This window comes from Trichophyton rubrum, assembly GCF_000151425.1.
Source record: "Trichophyton rubrum CBS 118892 genomic scaffold supercont2.5, whole genome shotgun sequence".
NCBI classification, from domain to species: Eukaryota; Fungi; Ascomycota; class Eurotiomycetes; order Onygenales; family Arthrodermataceae; genus Trichophyton; species Trichophyton rubrum.
Genome location: NW_003456424.1, coordinates 1,308,367 through 1,330,222, shown reverse-complemented (window position 1 = coordinate 1,330,222; position 21,856 = coordinate 1,308,367). Strand labels below are relative to the sequence as shown.

Here is a 21,856-nt window from a genome sequence, read left to right as displayed (position 1 = left end):
CCGTATTAGTTACACTTGACCGTCATCAGTGTGAGGCTTCATTTTAGATGTCTGGGTTTGTGGCCGTGTCTGCTGTTCAGGTTGTTCATCTCCGCCACCAGCTTCTTCCAGAACACCCTTATCTTGAGACTGTGGTTTTTTCGTCCGATCTGTAGTCACCTTTTGCATACCATCATAGCTAGGCGGGTTTTGCTCTTGAGTAGGTGGGGTGCCGTAGACACGGATCTCACTATGAATAAAATCATCTAGAATAAGCTCTTTTTCCTTCCAGGCCTTTTTCCTCATTGGCTTTATCAGCTCCCAATTTTTTTCCAGGGTTTTGGATTCCTGTTCTGCCCAATGGATCTGTCGGCGTAACAGGCGGGCAAGTTGCTCTAGCGGCATTGCAAGTTCGTGTTCATCGAAACCGATTTCTGGGTCGAAAATTGGTATGTCACCCTGATCCTTCGATTTGCCTTGGTCGCCCTTTTGCTCCGATCCGTCCAGTTTTTCAGCAGTATCGTTTTCTTTTCTGGGTGCCAATTTTAGTTTAATTCTAGGAGGTTTGGAAATGCTAGGTGCTGTCGGATTGGCATGCTGCTTTGCCAGAGCATCGAGAGATTTCAGGGCGTCGGTATCATGAACTGTCCTCATATGCTTTGATAGAGCATCCGAACGTGTAAAGCTTCGATCACACTCTAGTTGACACCGTCATGATTAGCATAAAATAACAGATATAATGAGCTGGATGGTTTTGACACCACTACTTACCTGGTAGTGCGCAATAGAATGGTTTTTCTTTGGTATGGCTTCTCATATGGGCTCGCAAGGCATATCCGCTTGCATGAGCCTGGCCCTTCCGAGCACAGTCACCCCATTCACATAGGTACTTCTTTTGTCGTGATCCGATATGCTCGTCATGTATATGTTTAACAAGTGCATCCATATCTACAAAATCCTTTGCGCCACAGCCCTCCCAAAGACAGGCTGTAATGTGGTCTCTCCCAGCACCGCTGTAGTCTTCTTCGGGACCAAGGATAGCCATTGCACCGGGAGAATTTGGTATGGCGCCAGAGCTATCTGACGATATAGAAGCGACGGGAGATGGCGGTGGTATGTCGTCATTGACTGAGGATATCGGAGTATGGTGGTCCCATGTAGATGCCCCCATCTTGCGGCGCTTTGATGGGTGTACCTGACGAGGCGAGTTGGAACGGGAGCGTCCCTGCTCTTCGAACTTGACGTCTTCCGGGAACTCCTCTGACGCGAGGGATGAGAGAGGCGACGCTGGCGATTCGGCCATCGTGGGAGCGAATAGTGAGGGATAGGGAATATAGCTCTTGTATAGCAGCAAACTACCGTCCAAAATGAGGCCGCCAACTTGTTTCCTTCGCTCGCCTTTGTCGATTTCGCCTTGTTCAGCCTTCGACATCAACGTCGACTTTCCGAGTTCCGCGATATCAAGAGGAACTTTTAAGTTTGATCACGTGGTAGTATTAACTAATCAATTTTTTTTTTTCTCTCACTGAAAAGAAACCAACACGAACAGGATGAACGATGTTGAAAGAGGCAAACCTGTTCAATGATAAGACTGGAACGACATGTATGCATCCTAAAGGTGAGTGTTTACCGGCTCTTCCCTTTGCTCCAATGATGAATAACAAGAGAGTTCTGCAATACCGACAATTGCCAGGGTAACACCTGTGGAATTGAATGTTGACATCTCACATACACTTGATCTGAGGCTTCCACATGCGCTGCATTGTTTCTTTCACTTTGAATTTGAGAGCGGTATAAGCTAACTGTTTCTCAAGACTAGTATAGGGTATTCCGTTAGATGTCATTATAATGGCATCACTGTCACTTTTGCGGTTTCCTCCCTGTACCAGACAACCCTGTCCAATCCGCCCAATAGACGGAACATGATCACTGTTCCATACACATACGTATATACACCGTGATGCTGAGCTAGATAAAGATATAGCAGAGCTGCTGCTACTGGCACAGTCGCCATTCCGCCTCCAATGGCTGTTTGCATGGCCAGGCTGAGCACCGTCTCAGTACCTTGGTCTGAAGCCACTTAATGACACTAACCATGCCATGGACCTTCAAATGAACACAGATACTAGTCAATCGCCATGCACATTAGGTGATAATGCGACGGCCGAAGAAATATTGACCACAAGCCAATCATTCTTACTGGCAAATGGCGGAACTGGCTGGCCTCCTTCTCGCCACTCAGCACCTCCAGCTCTAGATAGCCTGATACAAACTACCACGGCCTACAGAACATATCTGCCTAATAGCAACTCTCTTTCTTGCCTTAGTAGCCGCTGCCATCTCAATCAACATCCCTTGTTTTGCTGTTGAATATGTAGTACCGGCTAATTAATGTCCCCTGACCGTGGGATTACATCACCTCCCGCATCTCTCCGATTCTCGCCCCGCCATAAACAAATAGCAACTTAGCGGCTTTTTCTCCCTCCATATAAATATCACCCCACCAAGCGCCCGCCTCCCCCTTGTTCTTCAATTCAACTTCAACAACTTCTTCCCCTCGACTAGTTTACCGTCATTTATCACTGAACTCCGTCAATTGTGTCAGGATGTCGCTCTCAAACAAGCTAGCCATCACCGATGTCGACCTCAAGGGCAAGAGGGCCTTGATTAGAGTATGGCCAGCTACAACACCCCGCCAAATACAGCCATTGAAGTATTAAGAATATAAGATCTAACTTGCGTCTTCTAGGTCGATTTCAATGTCCCCCTCGATGCCGATTCCAAGGTCACCAACCCCCAGAGAATCGTCGGAGCCCTTCCAACCATCAAGTATGCTGTTGAGAACGGTGCTAGAGCAGTGATCCTCATGTCCCACCTCGGACGGCCAGATGGCAAGCTCAACCCAAAGTTCAGCCTCAAGCCTGTCGTGCCGGAGCTGGAGAAGCTCCTCGGAAGGAATGTTACCTTCCTTGATGACTGCGTCGGCAAAAAGGTCGAAGAGGCCGTAGCTGGTGCTAGTGATGGCCAGGTGTTCCTCCTAGAGAACCTCCGCTTCCACGCCGAGGAGGAGGGAAGCTCTAAGGATGAGTCTGGCAAGAAGGTCAAGGCCGACCCAAGTGCCGTCGAGGCTTTCAGGAAGGGTCTGACTGCCTTGGGAGATGTCTACATCAGTACGTCAATTGCACATAACTATTGTCCTCATTGAAGAAGATAACAGCCCCTTCTAATCACCATTCACTCTTAGACGACGCATTCGGCACTGCTCACAGAGCCCACAGTTCCATGGTTGGCGTTGATCTTCCACAGAAAGTCTCTGGATTTTTGGTCAAGAAGGAGTTGGAATACTTTGCAAAGGCCCTTGAGAACCCCCAGCGACCTTTCCTTGCCATCCTCGGAGGAGCTAAGGTCTCGGACAAGATCCAGTTGATCGACAACCTCCTTACTAAGGTCAACAGTCTCATTATCTGCGGTGGTATGGCCTTCACCTTCAAGAAGGTGCTCAACGACCTGAAGATCGGAAAGAGTTTGTTCGACGACGAAGGCAGCAAATTGGTTCAAGGTATCATGGAGAAGGCCAAGGCCAAGAACGTCAAGGTCGTCCTGCCAGTTGACTATGTCACTGGCGACAATTTCTCTGCTGACGCCAAAGTTGGCTATGCTACCGATGCTGATGGCATCCCCGATGGCTGGATGGGTCTAGACTGCGGCAAGGAGAGTGTCAAGCTCTTCCAGGAAGCCATTTCTGAGGCTAAGACCATCCTCTGGAACGGTCCTCCAGGTGTCTTCGAGTTCGACTCCTTTGCTCAAGCCACCAAGGATACTCTCGCCTCCGCAATAGATGCTGCTCAGAAGGGAGCCATCGTCATTATTGGAGGTGGTGACACCGCAACCGTTGCCGCCAAATTCAAGGCCGAAGAGAAGTTGAGCCACGTCTCGACCGGCGGTGGTGCCTCTCTTGAGCTTCTTGAGGGCAAGGATCTGCCCGGTGTCTCTGCACTTTCGAGCAAGTGACTCTCTTCCCACGTATGATATGAGATTTTAAAACCCCCAGCTTCCTTTCCCTGGTTCAGTTCGCCACCGGGCCATGTTGATATCACTGGAGATACTAATGTACCAAAATTTCTTAAAGTAAATATATGTAACCAAACGAAGAAAAAACTGTTTAACATCATCTTTCAGTATGAACGTTGGCTCCGGTCGAAGACTGTATATCAGTAAAGACTGAAGATAGTAGTAATATGGTTCGAAGTAGAGAGTGACCAAGATGTAGTAGTGTCAATCTACTTGATTGTCACTATAAAATTTTACTTACACCCCCCAAGTCCCTAAACTCCGCTAAAGAAAAACCCATGAGGCTGATGAGGAAACAAGAAGAAAGCTGGTAGCAGCACAGATGAGAGAGTCCATTCTTTAACAACAGCCTAGTCATCGCTTGGCAGCTTCCACCTTTTTAATCTCCTCCCTGTAGAAAAACAGCTTGTCAGCATCCATGCAAATGAAGCAGTAAATAATCGAGAGGGAAGAGAGGGTATATCGGGGCCCAGCAGAGTACGCACGCTAGTTGTTTAGAGAAGTCCTCACTCGCATCGTCGTCATCCCAGCTTTCTTCCCATAGATGGTCGTTGCCAGATCCTCCGCTCGGAGCTTCTGCCTCTTCTTGAGGCCAATCTATAATCGTAACAGTAACGTATAAGCAGACTGGTCGTCAACACACATAAAAGGTTCAGGCCCATGGCCACTCAAATAGCAACAACACAAGCGCATACCTTCTACCGGGAAATCTTCAAACTCGTCATCTTCTTCCAGAGGAGCAGAAAGGTTCTGGGCTTTTTCTGACTGTGCTGTCTCCGCCGACTGAGGTTTGGCAGCGCCCTGGGAGGCGGGCTGACTCGACATGGTGGCTGTGTCTTATAAAAGCGGTTGAAGAGGGTTTATTACCGGCGGGCCAGCACGGTCACAGTGCAAAGAAAGGTCAGGGAGCGGTATGAGAAAGCCTTTGGTCGTTATCCGGCCAGTTGATGATTCTCGTTCTTTTTGGCTTTCGCTGTTGATGCGACTTTGGGAGAGCTGTGGCTTATGTAAGCTCCGCCAAAAAGCCCGACCGTTTTCCAGCTTCCGCTGCAGCTTCTGATATATTATTATTGATAGGTAGTTAACGTTGATATTATTACGGAGATGATAGGAAGATAGATTGGTCTTGTATTTAGGATACACCGGTAGATTAGGGCTCTTAGCTGACTGTCAGGCTATTCAATGTTATCGCCTGCACTCCGCCATACTCGAAGCTGAAGGCGCCCTGCCCTGCCTTGCCTTAGCAGCTGTAGCTACCTTATCCAAGGCTTCTGTTTTACTCTAAGATGCTGACCACTCCGTAGCTATCTTGACCCCTAGGGTGAGGTGAGGCAAGCTAGCCAGGGCCTGTCTTTATATCAAGCGCTTGGCCGCGGAGACCGCCGAGACTCCGGGTATCTAGTTGCGTCTCAAACCAACTAACGACAGCCATCAAGGGGGAGCTATTTTCGGATTCTTCCTGGTCCAGATGACGAGTACGAAGATGTCCAGAGTACAGAGTACCGCGAAGTATAGCATTTATGTTGATGGTGACGGTGACGGTGACGGTGACGGTGACGATGACGACGCTACCTGTCCTCGGTTGGTATACGTGGTGAGCATTGGTCATGTAACTGATAGCGACTGAATGACGACAATACAGGCTATACTGCGGCCCGAACACAGGATGTCAACAGCTTAAGCTGTCGAAACCAGTCTAAGGGCACAGGAACAGGCCAGCCTCCCGCATCTTCAACGATTTATCTCGTTGCACTCTAGTCGAAGAGAGACCTCACGTGGCATCTCAGGTACCTGTGTGGCGGCGTCAGGAAGCAGAAGGGGAAGAAGCAAACATACAAGCCTTGGTAGTACGGCGGATCTCGTCGCTTGATTGATAGTTAGGTCCAGGGCCCAATGCCAAAGAAAGAATAAAAGGAGGCTGTCCAGAGAAATCCCGGAGCAGCCGGAGTTAAAGGGGCTCCCTTGTCTGAATCCTTCCTGCGACTACGAAAGCTCCTCTGAATCAGCCTCAGCCCAGCGTCCGAACATAGGGCATAGGATGCAGCGCAGCAACTGGCCCGAGACACCGCAGGCACGGCGGGCACATTGGCCTGGTCGAGTAGCAGCAAACGCCCATTTTGAAGGAGGAATCCTTTGGCCGTCGTCTATCTACAACGCTACAAACACTATGTAACTCATCGCGCCTCCGAGCCTTGGCGTGACCGAGACTCCGGCTTGGATCCCGTCATCTTCTCCGTTCTTTCTCGCTGGGGCGTCTTGTCTCTCGCCCATCCGGTTTGTGTTGCTTGTGTGTTTAGTTTTTATATACGGCAGCTCTCTGGACCGCCAGGCGAGGGAGACGAAAGAACGACAGGCAGACATCTAGTGGAGAGTGAGACAGAAGCGTCCCAAGGCTACAAGTCGCATAATTTATGCCATCCATCCGTGGCCATGCTGCAGGGATAGGGGTCCTTAGAAAATAAGTTCCGCTCCCGGGCTTCATCCTGCTAATACTCTCCGGCTGTCTATCTGCCTGCTGTCATTTCAATCTGCTTCACCAGAATAATATATAACACACCCGCCACTCACTCCATGAGCTATCTACCGCCCTATTGAATGCGTATAGCAAGCACCTTGCTGGTGATGAATTAAAGTAGTGCCTACTACCTTCAACAGCCCTTCTCCTTCTTCTACTCTTGTTTGTGTCTTTCTTTCTCTATCTCTATCTATATACAATACCAAAAAGGGCGCTTAAAAGTGTTTTTTATTCTTATTTTTTTTTTTTTTTTTTTTTTTTTTTTTTTTTTTTTTTGTCTTTTCTTTCCGTCTTAGCTTCTCGCACATAACCAAGTCCTTATATTCCTCTATCACCTTTGATACCAACCTTACTTCACCATCCTCTGTTCTTCTTCCCTTTCTTTCTATTAAGGCTGCGTCTAGTTGGTGAAGATAGCCAATATGTTCCGTGTAGGATCATGGCTGTACTCCAAAGCAGCTCCAACAAACACGTCTACTCAGTCTCTGGATGCTGTGACTGAGTCTCAGGACCGTACGTTACATATACCTCTTCTACCATCTGAAAAACACCTGCTAATAGTTTATTTCCTTCTATAGTTGAGCATGCATTAAAAGGTATTCTTCTATAGATATTTGATATCCATATTTATGACTTTACTAATGGTTTTCCGAAGCTGCTGCCTATATTATGGATGACGATGTTGATTCAGCAGAGAGAGACCTTGATAAAGGTGATTCTTCTTTTCACAAGGTAAACAGCAGCTGGACATCAGTTTCTATTCTCAGTAACCAGCTAACTGTTTCCTTTGTATAGCTAGGAAAAGGCATTGTCACCTTTGTGAGAGCTACACTTGGCTTGGAGCAGAATATTATGCGGCAAGGTATGGCTTGTTTTAAACAATCTTTGCTTATGATACTGACTGACACTATGCTATAGCTGCTTCGAGGCTTATGGATGCAGAAACAAGTGCCTATAATGACCAGCATAAAGCTCAGCACAATGCAAATGCTGTCAATGCCTATCATTCTACTATATATGCTCCCGGGACTGAGTACTTGCTATGTCAATGTATGGCCCAGCTCATGGCCGCCCTGGTGGGAGTCCTCAGCGAGAGCTTTTCGGAGAGTATAAAAGCATTCTATAAGCTGAGAAAGGCTTATATTGCACTCGATAGCATTGCTCAGATGGAAGAAAAGTACATGAAAGAAAACAACCTCAGCCTTGGAGTCGAGTCACGCTTGGAGAGTGCCAATGGTAGCCCCATTTCAGGGAAACCAGCAAGAACTGTAGACTCTTCGTCGCAAGGTACTGTTTGAATCTGGAATCTGGCTCATGAAGCACTTTCTGGACTAACATTTACTAACATTACCAGCAGAACCAAAACCAGAGGCTAAGGCTCCCCTTCCAAGATCAATGTCAACTACCTCCCTCGAGGAGGTTACAAATGAAAGTTTTCAGAGCTCACAGAGACGACTTTCCCGGCTTACTTTGGGAAGTGAAAATGATGTTTCCAAAGCAGCCGAGGGGCCCCAGGCCAAGCTTGACATGAACGGGGATGCCGATATCTTCTCCCACCCCGTAGACCATTTCATTCACTCGGGAACCAGTCTTTGCTTCGGTATGCTACTTCTGTTCATTTCCATGGTACCCCCAGCTCTCAACAGGATCTTATACATTATTGGTTTCCGTGGTGACCGATCCCGAGGGCTACGGCTGCTCTGGCAAGCTAGCCAGTCTCATACATTGACGGGAGCTATTTCTGCCCTGACCTTATTAGCCTTTTACAACAGTTTCGTGCGTGCAGCCGATATCTTACCTGATCCCGTTGATGGAAATGTGGATGACATCGAGGGATATCCAATGAGTCGACTTGAGAGTTTGCTCGCTGATATGAGGAACCGTTTCCCTCACAGCCAGCTCTGGGTCCTTGAAGAGTCCAGAATGCGAGGAGCCAACAGGGAGGTAGAAGAGGCCCTGAGATTGATTCGTAATGGGAAGAAGAGCCCTCTGAAACAGGTACAGGCTCTCCACGTTTTTGAGAGGAGTATAGATGCCATGCATCTACACCAGTACGAGCTATGTGCAGAGTCATTCATAGAGGTAAACTAATTCCCAAAGCTAGCCTAGGTAATATATCGGTACTAATTACTGTTCCCAGTGCTCCGAACTTAACTCTTGGTCCCGGGCATTGTATTTTTACATTGCCGGCGCCGCACATGTAGAACTTTACCGCAAACACCTCAAAGAGTCACCAGAGAAGGCAAAAGAGCATGGCAAAAGGGCGGAGGAACTCTTCCGAAAAGTACCATCTCAGGCAGGGAAGAAAAAATTCCTGGCTCGCCAACTTCCATTCGATGTGTTTGTTACCCGCAAGGTTGCGAAATGGGACGCTCGCGCGAATGAGCGGAACATTCCCTTCATTGATGCAGTCGGTGTATCACCAATCGAGGAGATGAATTTCTTCTGGAACGGGCACAGCCGCATGCCCGACGAACAGTTGAATGTCGCGCTCCAAAACTTAGCGTGGTCAGAGTCTAACGAAACATGGGCTTCTGAACCACTTGATGAGCACTCCATATTAGCTCTTCTCAGGGCTTCCCTACTGCGAGCCCAACGGAAACATGGAGAGGCGAAGGCTATTCTGAAATCTGAGATTCTATGCCACGATAGGGCGCTATTCAAAGGCTCAAATAAGGATGACTGGACCTGCCCATCAGCACATTATGAGATGGCTGCAAATTTATGGATGGAGCGTCACTGTTACCGACCCTTTGGCCGTGCCACCGCTATTCCAGCATTTGATAAGGATGATCAGCCCAAGGATGAGGCAACCCGTGCAGCCGAGGATGAACAACGAGTCCAAGAATGTAAGGAGTGGCTTGAGAAGGTATACAAGTGGGAGGCATATGAACTGGATGCTCGGATCGGACTGAAGGTCACCACTGCGCAGGAAACAATCACGAAATGGGAGGAGGCTCACACCAAATAGCAAACTAGATGGACTCGGCCCATTTTTTATCAAATCCCATGTCACATACCTAATAACGTTCTCTGCAGCTAATACATCCCTTACCGGCTTCATTATATCCATCTTACACTGTTTCAAGTGTTATTTACACCGCTCTTCTTGAATGGTAACTGCTGGAGAATGCCGATGCCAATCGCCGCGGCTACCAAACTCCCGCAAATGTTCTCCACCATAAGAACACCCAGCCTCCAAGGTTATCAGATTTATCCCGACGGCATCAAGTACTCCGTCAGTACTGTGTATACCATATCTATATATATAGAGTCTCTAGATGGGCATGGCTGGCAAGTCTCTTCTATCCAATTAATTCCTTCCAATAGCTTCAATTTATCATTTCATTGTCAATATAACCAAACTAAATCAACGCTATATAGTTCCTTCCCATGGCAGCATCACCACTTTCTCAAAGTCAGCTCTATGAAAAGAGCAGCAGTTCCATAGACCCAGATGTGGAACAGAACAGGTTGACCAGGCTGGAGTCGGTCGTTTCTACCGCCAGCCAGCAGTGTGCAACGGCCATTGGTCGGCTGAGGGGTGGAGGTGCTGGACAAATAGCTCCCTTCACCCACCCACTAGGGCATATCAGAACTTCTCCAGACGTTATTGTCGATTTTGACGGGCCCGATGATCCTTATAGACCTGCAAATTGGTCGTTTAGAAAAAAGTGTCTTACCACTTTTCTATATGGACTGGCTACAATGGGTACATAAATACCTTGAACCCCGAAGATACGAAAGATATATTAATTAGACCCATATTAATAGGCTCTACCTGGGCAAGTGCAGTGTAAGATGGCCTTTGAACTTCTGTTTGCCGTGTTACTCTTATAACTGGCTGACTCTCGCCTCAACAGCTATGCCCCAGGAATCAAGCAAATCTGCAAGGAGTTCGGGGTTAATGAAGAAGTGGGAACAGTTGGTATCAGCTTGCTGCTCTTTGGATTCGGTCTCGGTCCCTTGATATGGGCTCCCCTATCCGAAAAATATGGAAGAAAGCCTACCGTTCTTCTCCCATATGCAATTGCAGTGATCTTCTCGTTTGCTACAGCAACTGCTAAAGATATACAAACCGTCTTACTATCACGGTTCTTCTGTGGGTTCTTTGGTGCTGCTCCAGTAACAAACACTGGTGGGGTTCTGGGAGACTTGTGGTCCCCCGAGGAGCGTGGAGTGGCCCTTATTGGGTATGCTATATCGGTAGTCAGCGGTACTGTATTGGGACCAATTACTGGAGGCGCAATTGTCCAAAGCTCCCTTGGATGGAGATGGACTGAATATGTAACGTCTACACCCCTTGTATAAAATTTTTGCTTCAGTCTAAGCTAACCTTCATGCTATCTCTAGATTACTGGAATCCTGACGCTTTTCATTCTCATACTGGACTCTATACTTCTCGATGAGACCTATCCCCCAGCTCTGCTTGTAACTAAAGCACAACATCTTCGCTACTCAACTGGGAATTGGGCATTGCATGCGCGCCATGAAGAATGGGACGTCGGGTTTGGAGAAATGGCCAACAAATATCTGGTTGTCCCTTTCCAGCTCCTTGGTACTCCTATATGTTTCTCAGTTGCCCTCTACGCCTCATTTGTGTACGGCATGCTGTACCTGAACCTTTCCTCGTTCCCAATCCAATTCCAGGAAGAAAGGGGCTGGAATCAACTCGTTGGCCAGCTCCCATTCCTTGCATTTCTGATCGGGATTCTATTCGGTGCAATCGCAAACCTGACGAATCAAAGATTCTATGTTAGGAAATACAGGGCAAATAACTGTCGTGCTGTATCCGAAGCTCGTCTCCCTCCAATGATAGTTGGATCTGTGTTGTTTGCTGGTGGTCTCTTCCTCTTAGGCTGGACTTCCGACCGGCGCATCCCATGGATAGCAACGACAATAGGGACAGCTATTATAGGCTTTGGGTTTTTTACCATCTTCCAGGCTTCCTTGAACTACCTCATCGATACATTTCCAACTGTATCTGCTAGTGCCGTTGCAGCAACCACCTTTCTGCGGAGCTTGTGTGCTGGTGCGTTCCCCCTTTTCGTGAGGTCAATGTACACGAAGCTGGGGATTCCATGGGCAGTCAGTGTGCTAGGTTTTATAAGTATTGTCCTACTTCCCATCCCTTATCTCTTTTACTTTTATGGGCCAAAAATTCGAGCAAAGGGTCGGTGGTCTCGTTCCTCATTATAACCAAAAGAAGTTCCGTTTATACTGTGCCTTGACCTATAAAACAGGGAGACCTTACATCGGGCATGTTAGATTTTCTTTGCACATCCATTCTGTTGGCAATGATGATACGTTTGTTAGACTTATAGGCCTAGGGTGGCTCTTAGAAGCCATCTTTCTACCGATAAAAGGGTATTCTGATCAATAATCTAGCATGATTGAATTGCTTGACTGTGGACGCTCAACAGCAAAGGAAACATTCCTAAAACCAGACCATTCCGCATTGATAAAACAAAGCCACTTATGAAACACCAGAAATTTCATACACCAGCCATTTCCAAATCTTCAACTGCCCCAAATTCCCAGTCACCGCTTCGAATCCTGCTTACTCGGTCCAACTCGCTCTGATACTCCTTGCGAAGATCTTCAAGCGTGATGACAATGCGTTTTGCACGGTTGATCTTCAGCTCAGACGATGACCGCGACAGGCTCGTATTGTGATTCTGAAAAGTAGGTGAATCAGATGAATTCATACTGCGGTTATCAGCACCGTGTGAGAACGGGTTCTTAAGGGAAGAAGTAGAGGAGGTGAATGGATCGTCAATGCTGCTACTTGGTCGATGGAGAATTGAATTCATGCTATCGGGTCGATTTGCGTTTGGATCAAATTGTTCGACCACAATGTATGCTTCGTTCTTCTCCATACAGGCGAGAAGGTTGATTAGGGAGAGAAGCTCGTTTCGCAATTCTCTGCTCTCAATGTCGTCTTCGTTCAGATCATTGGAAGCATCTTCGGCCGCAAAGAACTTCACCTGTGAGGCAGTTGGACGGTCTCTGAGGTCCCTGAGCTTGCTAACAATTTGATATGAGACCTCTGCTGCCCCGCGGATGTCATTGCGGGCGATTCGGTAAGCCTTTAGGACACGATGATATTCTGGTGGATTTTGGGTCCCCTGCCAACTGCTCAAGGGTACCGTTTGGCCAATAGAAGGTCCCAGGGGTGATTGTTTGCTCGCAAGAGATGCCAGAACATCATCAACATGGGAGCAGAGATGAGGTGTCAGGGAGAGAGGGAGGCGGAGAACCTTTTGTAGACCTGCTGTTCCTGGTCCATAGGCAGTTAGGATTGTAGTGGTAAGAGATGTTAGCGCAGATTTCTGTAATGCTAGATCTGTATATCTGGCGAGAGCTGAATAGGCATCATCAAATCGACATGTTTTCAAAGATGCATGGAATAATCGGGAAAGCAAGTCGCTTCGAAGATTCTTATGTTCAAGATCTGTCTCGTTTTTCTTTGGACTGGATCCAAGAGCCTGAAGTGCAAGGTTGGCGAAGTCAGCGACATGAATAAAGGCCCGAGAAAGCTCAAAAAGGTTAATGATGTGTTGGAAGTATCTCGGAAGCCCATTGTAGAAGTTATCTACGGAAACTATATCGAGAAGATTTGAGGACATCTCATGAAGATTCCCAACAGCTTTTCCGTAGGCTATATAATGATAATAGTCAATGAATGTGTACTAGGATCACATGTGGGAAATTGACTCACAAAGAAGGTAGGCAGCCTTTTGGAAGTAAATTGCTGCTGTGTCAAAATCGGACTTAGCTAGGTATAGCCGTCCCTTAACATAGGTTGCCCAGGCGGTACTTGGTTGGAAACGAAGGAAATCAGATGCAAGTTCGATGTTGTCGGAAGCGAGAAGATCACATTGGATAAACACCAAGATGTTAGAAAGAGACACTTCCCCTTGTCTCGTAACCCAAGATATGACGTCCTGAATTTGCTGCGTCATCGCGTACATCTGGGGTACACATGCAGCAGGCTGAGGCTTGATATGGATTGCGAATAGATCTTCCAGGACGGTAGTACAGTGGTTGAATTCACAGCCTTTTGAACCAAATCGAACAATTGTGGAATCAGATCGGTTCTTTTTCTGTCGGGGTCGTATATTTGTCCCTAACCATATCATCAATTCGTACTCCTTAAGTAGGTCAATCAATGTGCTAAAAATCATCGGCCCGTCAAATTGAGTATTCTCCGCCTCTAGGTTCACTTCGGTCTCGACAAACACGGCAAAAAGTAATAAGTCATGGATGATTTGTCTGCTTTGAACTAGGACCTCCCTGGCTCCGTGGGTTATTGCGTTGCGTCCAAATGCCGTGGACTGGAGTTCAGAATCCTTTCCTGGGAAACTCAAAGGCAGTGTATCAATGATAGAGAAAAATGTTTCGTTCGTGAGACCTTTGTATCCAATCGTTTCCTCGATGTTTGCACAGCCAGCTTCAAACAATTCTTCAGTAATGAATTCTGGAAACCCACAGCTGGATTGGAAAGCTTCAACTCTCTCCGCGGCAGAAAGCGAAGGCTCGGCAAAAATTTCATTGTCCAACGCCATCCGGCATGACTCGTTAAGTTGAGCTGGGAAAAGTTTTCGGAATCTCATTGCGAGGTTAGCAAGACTTGCAGATTGGCCAGGATTCTCTCCTAGTTCACGAGGTATATTTCTATGTGGCCAACAAGTTTCCAAAACGTCGATACCATTGCCTAGAGTTTCTCCATCGTTGTGCAACATAAGCTCAGTACTATCACATTCTCGAATAATAGCCGACCCGCCGCTGAATATTAGCCAGGGAAGGTCATTATAGGCATCATAGGCAAGGCTTATGGCTTCTTGTGTTTTCTTGTTAATGTCTTCAACAATTTGCCAGAATTGCTGCCACTTCGCTTCCAGATCTCTGTAGTACTTTGAAAAGTCCATTTCCGTATCTGGGAGCTGCCGTAGGGTGACAGATTGGGTTATTGTTGTGCAGACATCCTGCTGTAGTGACGATGATGTGGAGTTACTGCTTAAGGAGCGAGAGTGCTTTAGTTTCATGGCATCCTGGTAGATTGCCAAAGCAGTCCGGAGAATCTCAGGTGAGTATCTTCCAGGTGCAAAGAGGTACTCGATCCATCTCTCTTGGGTATCTGTCGTATCTGACCGTACGGGGCTTGGAGGCGTATTGTTTCCGGGGAATGTAAACGATGTCATGGTCCAATTGGTGTTCCACACCTTGGCCAGATCGACTAAATCAAAGTGAAGGCTATAAAGTCGGTAAGAGTTATGGCTTTTCCAGAGGACCCAAAGTGCCATATTTCTGCCTTCGTCCATTGACTTGATTTGGAAATCAACCACATTCCAAAATACGCTGCCAGACGGGTCTGGATCTGCAGGCTGAAGTTTTGAATCTGGGAAAAGGTCCTCTATCACCAATTGGCCTGTAATCCCGCCCCCAACAGCCCAGAATTTAAACTGCCCATCATCCTGAGGTGAGTATGTTACAACATAGTACATACTGCCCTCTGACGCCCTCTCCGCTGTGAAGACTCGAATGAATGCGGACTCATCTGGGTTCAAAGCTAGGGGCGTAGTATCCTGGGATTGACTTGTCCGGTTCAACAAGTCCTTTGACCCAACGAGTTTTTGGCTTGCTAGGTTCCAGACTTTTAAGGAGTGGTTCAACCCAACCACGAAGACAAACGCCTGATCTGAGGTTGTTGCAATCGCATTGGGGGTGTTAGGGTCCAGGGATCTGCCATCATATTGAACTGTCTGGTCGCCGCTCCACTTGACGAGTCCGCGTAAAGAAAAGCTCCAGCTCTTTTCATCAAAGGTGACAGGGAACCAATGTGATCCTGAATAAAGTATACAATTAGTGATCCGTTGAGAAGAACAAGAGGGGAAAGAATTGGACATCGTAGTGGAAGCATACCATCATCACCGACTTTCCTTGTCAGACGCAAAAGAGATCCGCTGTCAAGAGAAATAAACAGCTCATAAGGCGAGGCAGCATACAACCGGTGTGGAAACGAGAATCCCAGAGGCGCTGGGCTGCACGTCTTACACCAATCATTGATGTTCTCGTCAATCAACTCTAGCTTCCGGAAGTATTCAGGTCTCATCGTGAATGTGTACAGCTGCTTCGATCTCAGTAGAACAAAAACACTGAGTGATTCATGGCCCTCCACGTCCGCCAGAGCCACGCCATGCGGTACAATGGCATTCTCAAACTCAAGTCGAATAGTAACGTTCGATTCATGATGGTCCTGTGAGCTCTTTGTCAAATCAACAGCTCTGAGTTCAAGACAGGTACTGTCTTCAATAACCCGCCAGAAGAACGATCGAGGGTAGGTTTTGCGCTTGCGGAAGTAGATAGAGCTCTGGGAGGCTAAGTATTGCTTTGCGAACGCGTCTTCGTCCCGTATGGCTGTGTCGCAGGCACTCGAGGCGGTCGTTGCTGAGATTTTGGCTCGTTGCTGAGCTCCATGCGATTTGATGGCGACCGTCACGGCGGGGTGCTGCGTGGTTGGGCCAATATCGACCTTGGTGCCCCTGTGAGTTACCAACATCTTCGTTATAGCGACAGAAAACAGATCTGTCCCATCTGCGAGAAGGCTAGGCGTGGGAGAGACGGTGCTGTGGCATTGCTTCTTGTTGGAGCTTGTTTCTCAAATGTCGATTTTATTATATTTCAAAACTTGAAGATGGAGTTTAGCGCGTAAAATATTATAGGTTGGCCAATACAAACTCTGTATCGACGCCGTATTTATCAAAAAACACCAACAACACAACAATGAAGGCAAATGAACGGTATTAGAATCAATAATATTTACGCTCGTTATTCGTATTTTTATTCTATAATGGCATAATATAGACGGAGGAATCGTAATTAGTATGCATGAGAATAGAGACAAGGAAAGTTCCCCAAACGCCGCAGCTAAATGAGTAGCAAAATCACGTCGAAATTGAGAGGACAGGTCTAGATCAATCATGGTTCCTTCTCTAGATCTTTAGGACTAGGATCCCCGATGCCATCTTCATTAATGGCAAACAGACAGTCACTCTCTGGAAGACACGGGCTGTCGTAGATCTTGCAAATTCGGGTCTCCCCTCTGCCTTTCTTCAAACTCAGTCGCGTGGTACTCGCGTGGGCAATAATGTTACCGCCGATTGGCTTCTTGGGATCAGGATTGAACATTGCGCTTGGTCCACCGTCAACTTGTGCAACAACCTGGTTAGTAATTACAACAGCGACTCCGAATTCATCGGCAAGACGTTGCAGGGTGCGCATGAATCGAGCCAGATGGTTCTGTCTTGACGATAGCTCTCCACGGCCGCTGAAATCCGTCCGGTAGAGCGAGGTGGCAGAATCAACAATGAGAAGGGAGAACCTCGTCTCGCACATCATCTGGGATGCCTGGTTGAGCAATTGAAGCTGGTGGTCGGAGTTGTAGGCACGAGCATAAGCGACGTTGTCTAGCACTTCTTCGCCGACGAGACCATACCGTTGTGCTACGGCCAACAGACGCACGGGTCGAAACGTTCCTTCGGTATCGATATAGAGGCATTTACCCTCACCACCACCCATGTCGAAGGGTAGCTGACAAGTGACAGCTAGGGTATGACATATTTGACTTTTTCCTGTTCGAAATTCGCCAAAGAGTTCTGTAATGGACCCTGTCTCGATGCCGCCGGCAAGAAGGGTGTCAAGCTGCTTGGAGCCAGTAGTTATACATATCAAATCCGCTCGACGAGAGTGCATTTCGGTCGCAGTCGTGAACCCCATAGGCACGATTTTAGCCGCTATAAACCAGTGTCAGTAGATCGATTATGTCGCCAACGCTGAAGGAGAGGAGTATAACCTTCTGTCAGTATCTTTGTAGCCTTTTGTTCTGAAATTCCTTTGATTTGCTCCAACACCCGCTTTGGCCTAGGCAGGGTCAGCCGGTGCTGCAATGAAGACAGTCAAAGCCGTAGCACTTGGACTGGAAAGAAAAGAGAGAGAAGAGAGATAAGGGAGAAATACGTATATGCCACTGCCTCGACGGTATGAAAGCCTCCATCGGTAATCAGTTTGATATCTCGCGCGGTTAGGCCCCCAACGCCCTAAGTGAAATAAGACCCTGTTAGTACCGTCGGAGCGGAAGAGTGGAGGCAGCACAAGAGCATCAATAACCAACCTCGAGGGCAGACAGGGGCGTAGGTGCTCCTGGCCCTGGCAGGCCGTTATCATCCAGCTCGGCCTGCGATGCCTCCTCTGTAGTCATCTTGGTGGGCTATGCGCGCGTCTAGGTACACGTGTCGATCCGCTCCAACAAGGATAGGTTCTGTAGAACTAGACCGAGAAACAGCAATATAAAAAGAATAGACTGGCAAGACAATGAGCCAATGCTACACGGAACAGCAAGCAGAAATGTCGACAGCTCGATAGTGTTGATGAATTTCGATGTTTTTCGATGTTGAAAAGTCAAGACGCGTGTCCACGTGATGTAAATAGCCACAATTAAAACGTCTTTTTAAGGCGGATTTTGCTCGGTTTCTACGGAGTAACGACTTTTTATAACCAGATTAATTATTATTAGAGCAACGGTTGGTGGAAGGCTGGCGGTAGAATAACGGGAAAGGGGGGAAGCCTCCTGAGTAATATTGTAGGAAACTCATATGCAAGAAAAACGCGCCAGTAGAATCAAATCTGTCGTTAGTTATCATCATCACGGCTGTAAGATGAGAGTAGGCTCTGGCAGCATGCATCGCTGCGTCGAAGCCGTCAAAGAGAGTCGGTATCTTTTAAATTCATCTTCTGGACTCAGGCCGAGACAGGCTGTTGTCTCCATGGTCCTCCGAGCTGGCCAGTCTCCGCTACATGGGACCGTCTGTGGGTGTGTAGTGCCTGTAGGTGGTCTTCGTCTCCCACGGGGATATGGCTATTCGACTGGTTTCTCGAGTGGTGTACGGCTTTGGGGGCTGCGTGCAGACCTGTCTGCTCTGTGCCTTCGCCTTCTATCAAATCAAGATGTGTCAATATACCTCTTCTCGCTTCTAGTGACAATAGAGGTTTTGGTTGATGCGTACCAGCTCCGTTAGGGGGCGACGACAGACTCGATTCATATGAGATTCTTGTGCTAGAAGACTCTGAACTGGAATTCTTATCGAGCCCTCTGGCTACGGCAGCCTTCAGTCCATTCGTTGTGAGCAATGTCTCATCCTGTCTGCGCCCCAGGGCAGAACCTCCTCCCCTAGGAGACGGGAGAGCGGCAGCTCCAAGCTCGATATTGGACGGGGTACACGGCCTCGTTGTTTCAGGGGTCGCAGCTGGAATCGGACTCGGTAGGGGAGTGTTGGTCTTAGATACCCAGATACCTTCAATCTCGATTCCACTCTCTAGAGCACGAGATCCAAAGGGTATGAGGTTGAGATCCTTTGTTCCAATATTCGCTTCTTCCTCCGCTTTCTTTATTTTCTCTGCTGCTCCAATCTTTTTTATCCTCCAACTGTTGTACGCATGGACACATGTACCGTACACGAGAACAAGCGCCTGATGTGAAGTGTTAGCAGGGCAGGAGCCTGGAGGGGAAGACAGGCCTATCGGCATTCAAAGCATACAATAAGACCTCCAAGAACCTGTGTCCGCATATTAGCATCTGGATATACACGATGAAGCTGCAAAACGGCGTCTGCATAGACTCACAAAGCACATCTTCTGCCACAGCTCCCAGTCCACCCAGAATCCCATCTTGACTGATAAACGGCAGACGTAAAGCTGTCCGTCTTGTTCATTCAAACATGAAAGAGACGTATCTCCGGCTATCCAGCAGGAAATAAAGCAGCTTCAGGCCGGTCGTAGGGAAGTTGAGTTCTGACTTTTGCCCGCAAGCACTAAGTGGATTTGGTGAATCGTAAGAAAAGGAGAAGCTGGTCGTCGCTGCCTTTGATTTTTGGTATAATTTTGTATGAAGCAAAAAAGAAGAAGAAGAAGAAGAAGATGATGATGATTCAAAGCTCGTCTGTAACTACGAGAGTAGATACTCGGTGTTGCTCTTCTTTACTTCTCTTGTCCAGTTAACTCTAGTTACCGCTGATCTCCACGCAGATGTGGTGGAACAAGGGAACCCGCAGGACGGGAGATATCGAGAACAGGAGAGATGAATAGTGATGACTACGGACGAAGATATATAACTATTCGAGGGAACGTGAAGGTGAACAAGCAGGTAAATATATGCTCCCTGGACAGAGTCGTATCCGCCACTGTAGATGGCCCCGTTTCGTCATTGACTAAATGCAACAACGCAGGCCTAGAGCGCCTGAGTCGGGCGGCGAATGTGAGACACAGCCGGCATGCAAGGTGATATGGGCTATTCGACGGACATATTATGAGAGAGAGGAGACATGTCCGTAGATCAGGGATCTCTCGAAGCGATCGATTCGACCCGAGGGCTGACACCTGGCATGCAGCTTTTATATCGCTGCAGCAGGCTACGCTGATACGCTTCCTACCATTCCTCATTCCTCACACCTACACTACTTACTGCCCCTTACTACTGCAAGACGTCATGCAGAGGAAGAGATCTTGACCCTGAGTTGATCGGAGGCTAGTTTAGCATGCGCCGGCGCCGGCGCCGGCTCGTTCGTATAATCGACTAGTGTAACTACTGCTTGGCTATGACAGCAGCGATTGTTGGCTGGCGATACAGACAGGCACGCACATCTGCCAAATCCTAGGCTCTGCGCCGTATGGCCTGATGCACATCCGTTTAATCGAGACTTGTTCCTAGGCAGATTTGCTAGAGAGAAAGGAACATACATCCACACCGTCCGTTGCCTGTTTGACCCTGCTAGCCATGCCGCCCTTTCGTAACCTGTTTCCCCGACGCCCCCCAGCCGTGAACGTGGAAGAAGCGCCGGGCGAGCCAGGCCAACTGTCTGCAGAGAGAAGCCCGGCAAGAAGTCCACGGCCGTCATTGACGCTCCAGAGGCCAAAAGTTGACGAGCCTCATGAATATAAAATGAGTGGTAAACGCATCTGCCATCTGCGATCCTGATATCCGGACAATCCGGACGTAAGGAGCGTCATCCATAAGTCTGCCATATGGATCGCAGCCCCCTGTCCTTGATTTCTGATCCACAAGCGTGCTCTCCCGGATATGGCTGACAGGTAGTCTCTTTTGCAGTCGTGAATGACAACGGAGTCTATCTTCCGGTATGAGGCTGAATCGCATGCACATACTCTCGTAGTGCTGTATATCCTTACTGATACGACTACAGCCCTCGCCCACTGAGACGAAGAGCTACTGGCAGCGGCCATCGTCTCGAAAAGCCAGCCGGAACCTCGTTGATGAAAATGAGCCCTTCTCAATATCGCGGGAGTCGTTTGATTCGTATCGTCGTTCATTTGTAAGACTCGACCACCATGAACGAAGAGACACTGATCCACGGCTAATCGCTGTACTCCATATAAAACCCCTTCCAGGACATATCCGCTCGGTCCCCCGTGAGCCAGCATTCGGACATAGCTGCATCTCGCACCTCACTGGACTCCCGCCTGTCCCGGACCACCTGTCCCCGTTCATCAATAAACGGTTATTCTCTCGAACCCCCCATAGACAGCAATGGCGTGGACGAGGTAGAAGATCCGTTCGAAGACGTCTCCCTAGCTGACGATTCCAAACCGAAGAAACGGGGGCTGTTCTCTCGCTTTGGTGACTCGCCTGCGTCCCAGCAGACACCGGGAAAGCATAGCTTCCACTTCCCCGGTAGACGACGGGATCAAAGTGGGCAGGGCGCCGAGCTAGCGAGCATAGACCGGGCCAAATAGCTCACACTAACCAGAGCCCAGAATTCTTGTCTATAAATGCTGGTTTGCTATGTTTGACATTAATATTTTTGTATTCATTGGCGTTGAATGAACCCATAGTTGGGCCGCTGGGGCTACTTAGGGGCCGCATCTCCTTCCGGCCTGCTGCTATCTGCCTTTCCCAGCTGCCGAGCTGCCCTCCCTTTGCTGCTTTCCAGGCGCTGGATTCTTCTCTTCTTCTTCTTCTTCTTCTTCTTCTTCCTTGTTTGCTTCTTTTCTTCTTCCTTCTTTTTCCTTGCTTGCATTTTTTTTTAGCCGCAAAAAGCCCAATGTACATATCACGTGATATGCTGTTGCTTAGTCACCTATCAGATCTATGCAAACAGTGCAAACATGAAAAACTTCCCAAAAAAAAAAAAAAAAAAACTCAAAAATAATAAAAAATAAAATAAAATAAAAAGTAGAAAAAAAAGTAAAATAAAAAGATATTATTGAAATTCACTTAAG

At 47.9% G+C, this 21,856-nt stretch overlaps 9 protein-coding genes across 11 annotated transcripts; 4 read left to right on the top strand and 5 right to left on the bottom strand.

The window, feature by feature from the left end:
* Positions 1-9: 9 nt before the first annotated feature.
* Positions 10-1,282, bottom strand: TERG_05252 (uncharacterized protein; the record flags this gene model as incomplete). The annotated part of the gene is made up of 2 exons (XM_003234611.1): positions 10-677; positions 751-1,282. 2 exons carry the CDS (start codon positions 1,280-1,282, stop codon positions 10-12), a joined length of 1,200 nt encoding a protein of 399 aa, XP_003234659.1.
* A 1,303-nt stretch (positions 1,283-2,585) lies between these two features.
* On the top strand, positions 2,586-3,990 carry TERG_05251 (phosphoglycerate kinase; the record flags this gene model as incomplete). Of its 3 annotated transcripts, XM_003234610.1 has the most annotated exons (3): positions 2,586-2,651; positions 2,729-3,149; positions 3,224-3,990. In XM_003234610.1, the coding sequence occupies 3 exons, from the start codon at positions 2,586-2,588 to the stop codon at positions 3,988-3,990; spliced, it is 1,254 nt and encodes a 417-aa protein (XP_003234658.1). The 3 variants fall into 3 exon arrangements, with proteins under 3 accessions (XP_003234658.1, XP_047606539.1, XP_047606540.1); XM_047749943.1 differs by lacking the exon at positions 2,586-2,651 and having other exon boundaries at positions 2,846-3,149; XM_047749944.1 differs by lacking the exons at positions 2,586-2,651; positions 2,729-3,149 and having other exon boundaries at positions 3,262-3,990.
* A 414-nt stretch (positions 3,991-4,404) lies between these two features.
* TERG_05250 (proteasome regulatory particle lid subunit SEM1) lies at positions 4,405-4,875 on the bottom strand (the record flags this gene model as incomplete). The annotated part of the gene is made up of 3 exons (XM_003234609.1): positions 4,405-4,441; positions 4,536-4,647; positions 4,746-4,875. 3 exons carry the CDS (start codon positions 4,873-4,875, stop codon positions 4,405-4,407), a joined length of 279 nt encoding a protein of 92 aa, XP_003234657.1.
* Positions 4,876-7,960: 3,085 nt separating this feature from the next.
* On the top strand, positions 7,961-8,656 carry TERG_05249 (uncharacterized protein; the record flags this gene model as incomplete). Its single annotated transcript, XM_003234608.2, has 1 exon — positions 7,961-8,656. One exon carries the CDS (start codon positions 7,961-7,963, stop codon positions 8,654-8,656), a length of 696 nt encoding a protein of 231 aa, XP_003234656.2.
* Positions 8,657-9,701: 1,045 nt separating this feature from the next.
* Positions 9,702-11,764, top strand: TERG_05248 (uncharacterized protein; the record flags this gene model as incomplete). Its single annotated transcript, XM_003234607.2, has 5 exons — positions 9,702-9,803; positions 9,950-10,277; positions 10,340-10,361; positions 10,429-10,852; positions 10,919-11,764. The coding sequence occupies 5 exons, from the start codon at positions 9,702-9,704 to the stop codon at positions 11,762-11,764; spliced, it is 1,722 nt and encodes a 573-aa protein (XP_003234655.2).
* A 296-nt stretch (positions 11,765-12,060) lies between these two features.
* Positions 12,061-16,127, bottom strand: TERG_05247 (uncharacterized protein; the record flags this gene model as incomplete). Its single annotated transcript, XM_003234606.1, has 3 exons — positions 12,061-13,226; positions 13,287-15,413; positions 15,491-16,127. The coding sequence occupies 3 exons, from the start codon at positions 16,125-16,127 to the stop codon at positions 12,061-12,063; spliced, it is 3,930 nt and encodes a 1,309-aa protein (XP_003234654.1).
* Positions 16,128-16,546: 419 nt separating this feature from the next.
* TERG_05246 (DNA repair protein rhp51) lies at positions 16,547-17,825 on the bottom strand (the record flags this gene model as incomplete). Its single annotated transcript, XM_003234605.1, has 4 exons — positions 16,547-17,361; positions 17,421-17,488; positions 17,585-17,664; positions 17,739-17,825. The coding sequence occupies 4 exons, from the start codon at positions 17,823-17,825 to the stop codon at positions 16,547-16,549; spliced, it is 1,050 nt and encodes a 349-aa protein (XP_003234653.1).
* Positions 17,826-18,341: 516 nt separating this feature from the next.
* TERG_05245 (uncharacterized protein) lies at positions 18,342-20,410 on the bottom strand. Its single transcript, XM_003234604.2, has 3 exons — positions 19,247-20,410; positions 19,162-19,179; positions 18,342-19,093 (listed from the first exon to the last, which is right to left on the bottom strand). The coding sequence occupies exons 1-3, from the start codon at positions 19,289-19,291 to the stop codon at positions 18,365-18,367; spliced, it is 792 nt and encodes a 263-aa protein (XP_003234652.1). The 5' UTR covers positions 19,292-20,410; the 3' UTR covers positions 18,342-18,364.
* TERG_05244 (uncharacterized protein) lies at positions 20,397-21,745 on the top strand (the record flags this gene model as incomplete). The annotated part of the gene is made up of 4 exons (XM_003234603.2): positions 20,397-20,568; positions 20,727-20,755; positions 20,821-20,949; positions 21,026-21,745. The coding sequence occupies 4 exons, from the start codon at positions 20,397-20,399 to the stop codon at positions 21,368-21,370; spliced, it is 675 nt and encodes a 224-aa protein (XP_003234651.1). The 3' UTR covers positions 21,371-21,745.
* Between the last annotated feature and the right edge of the window lie 111 nt (positions 21,746-21,856).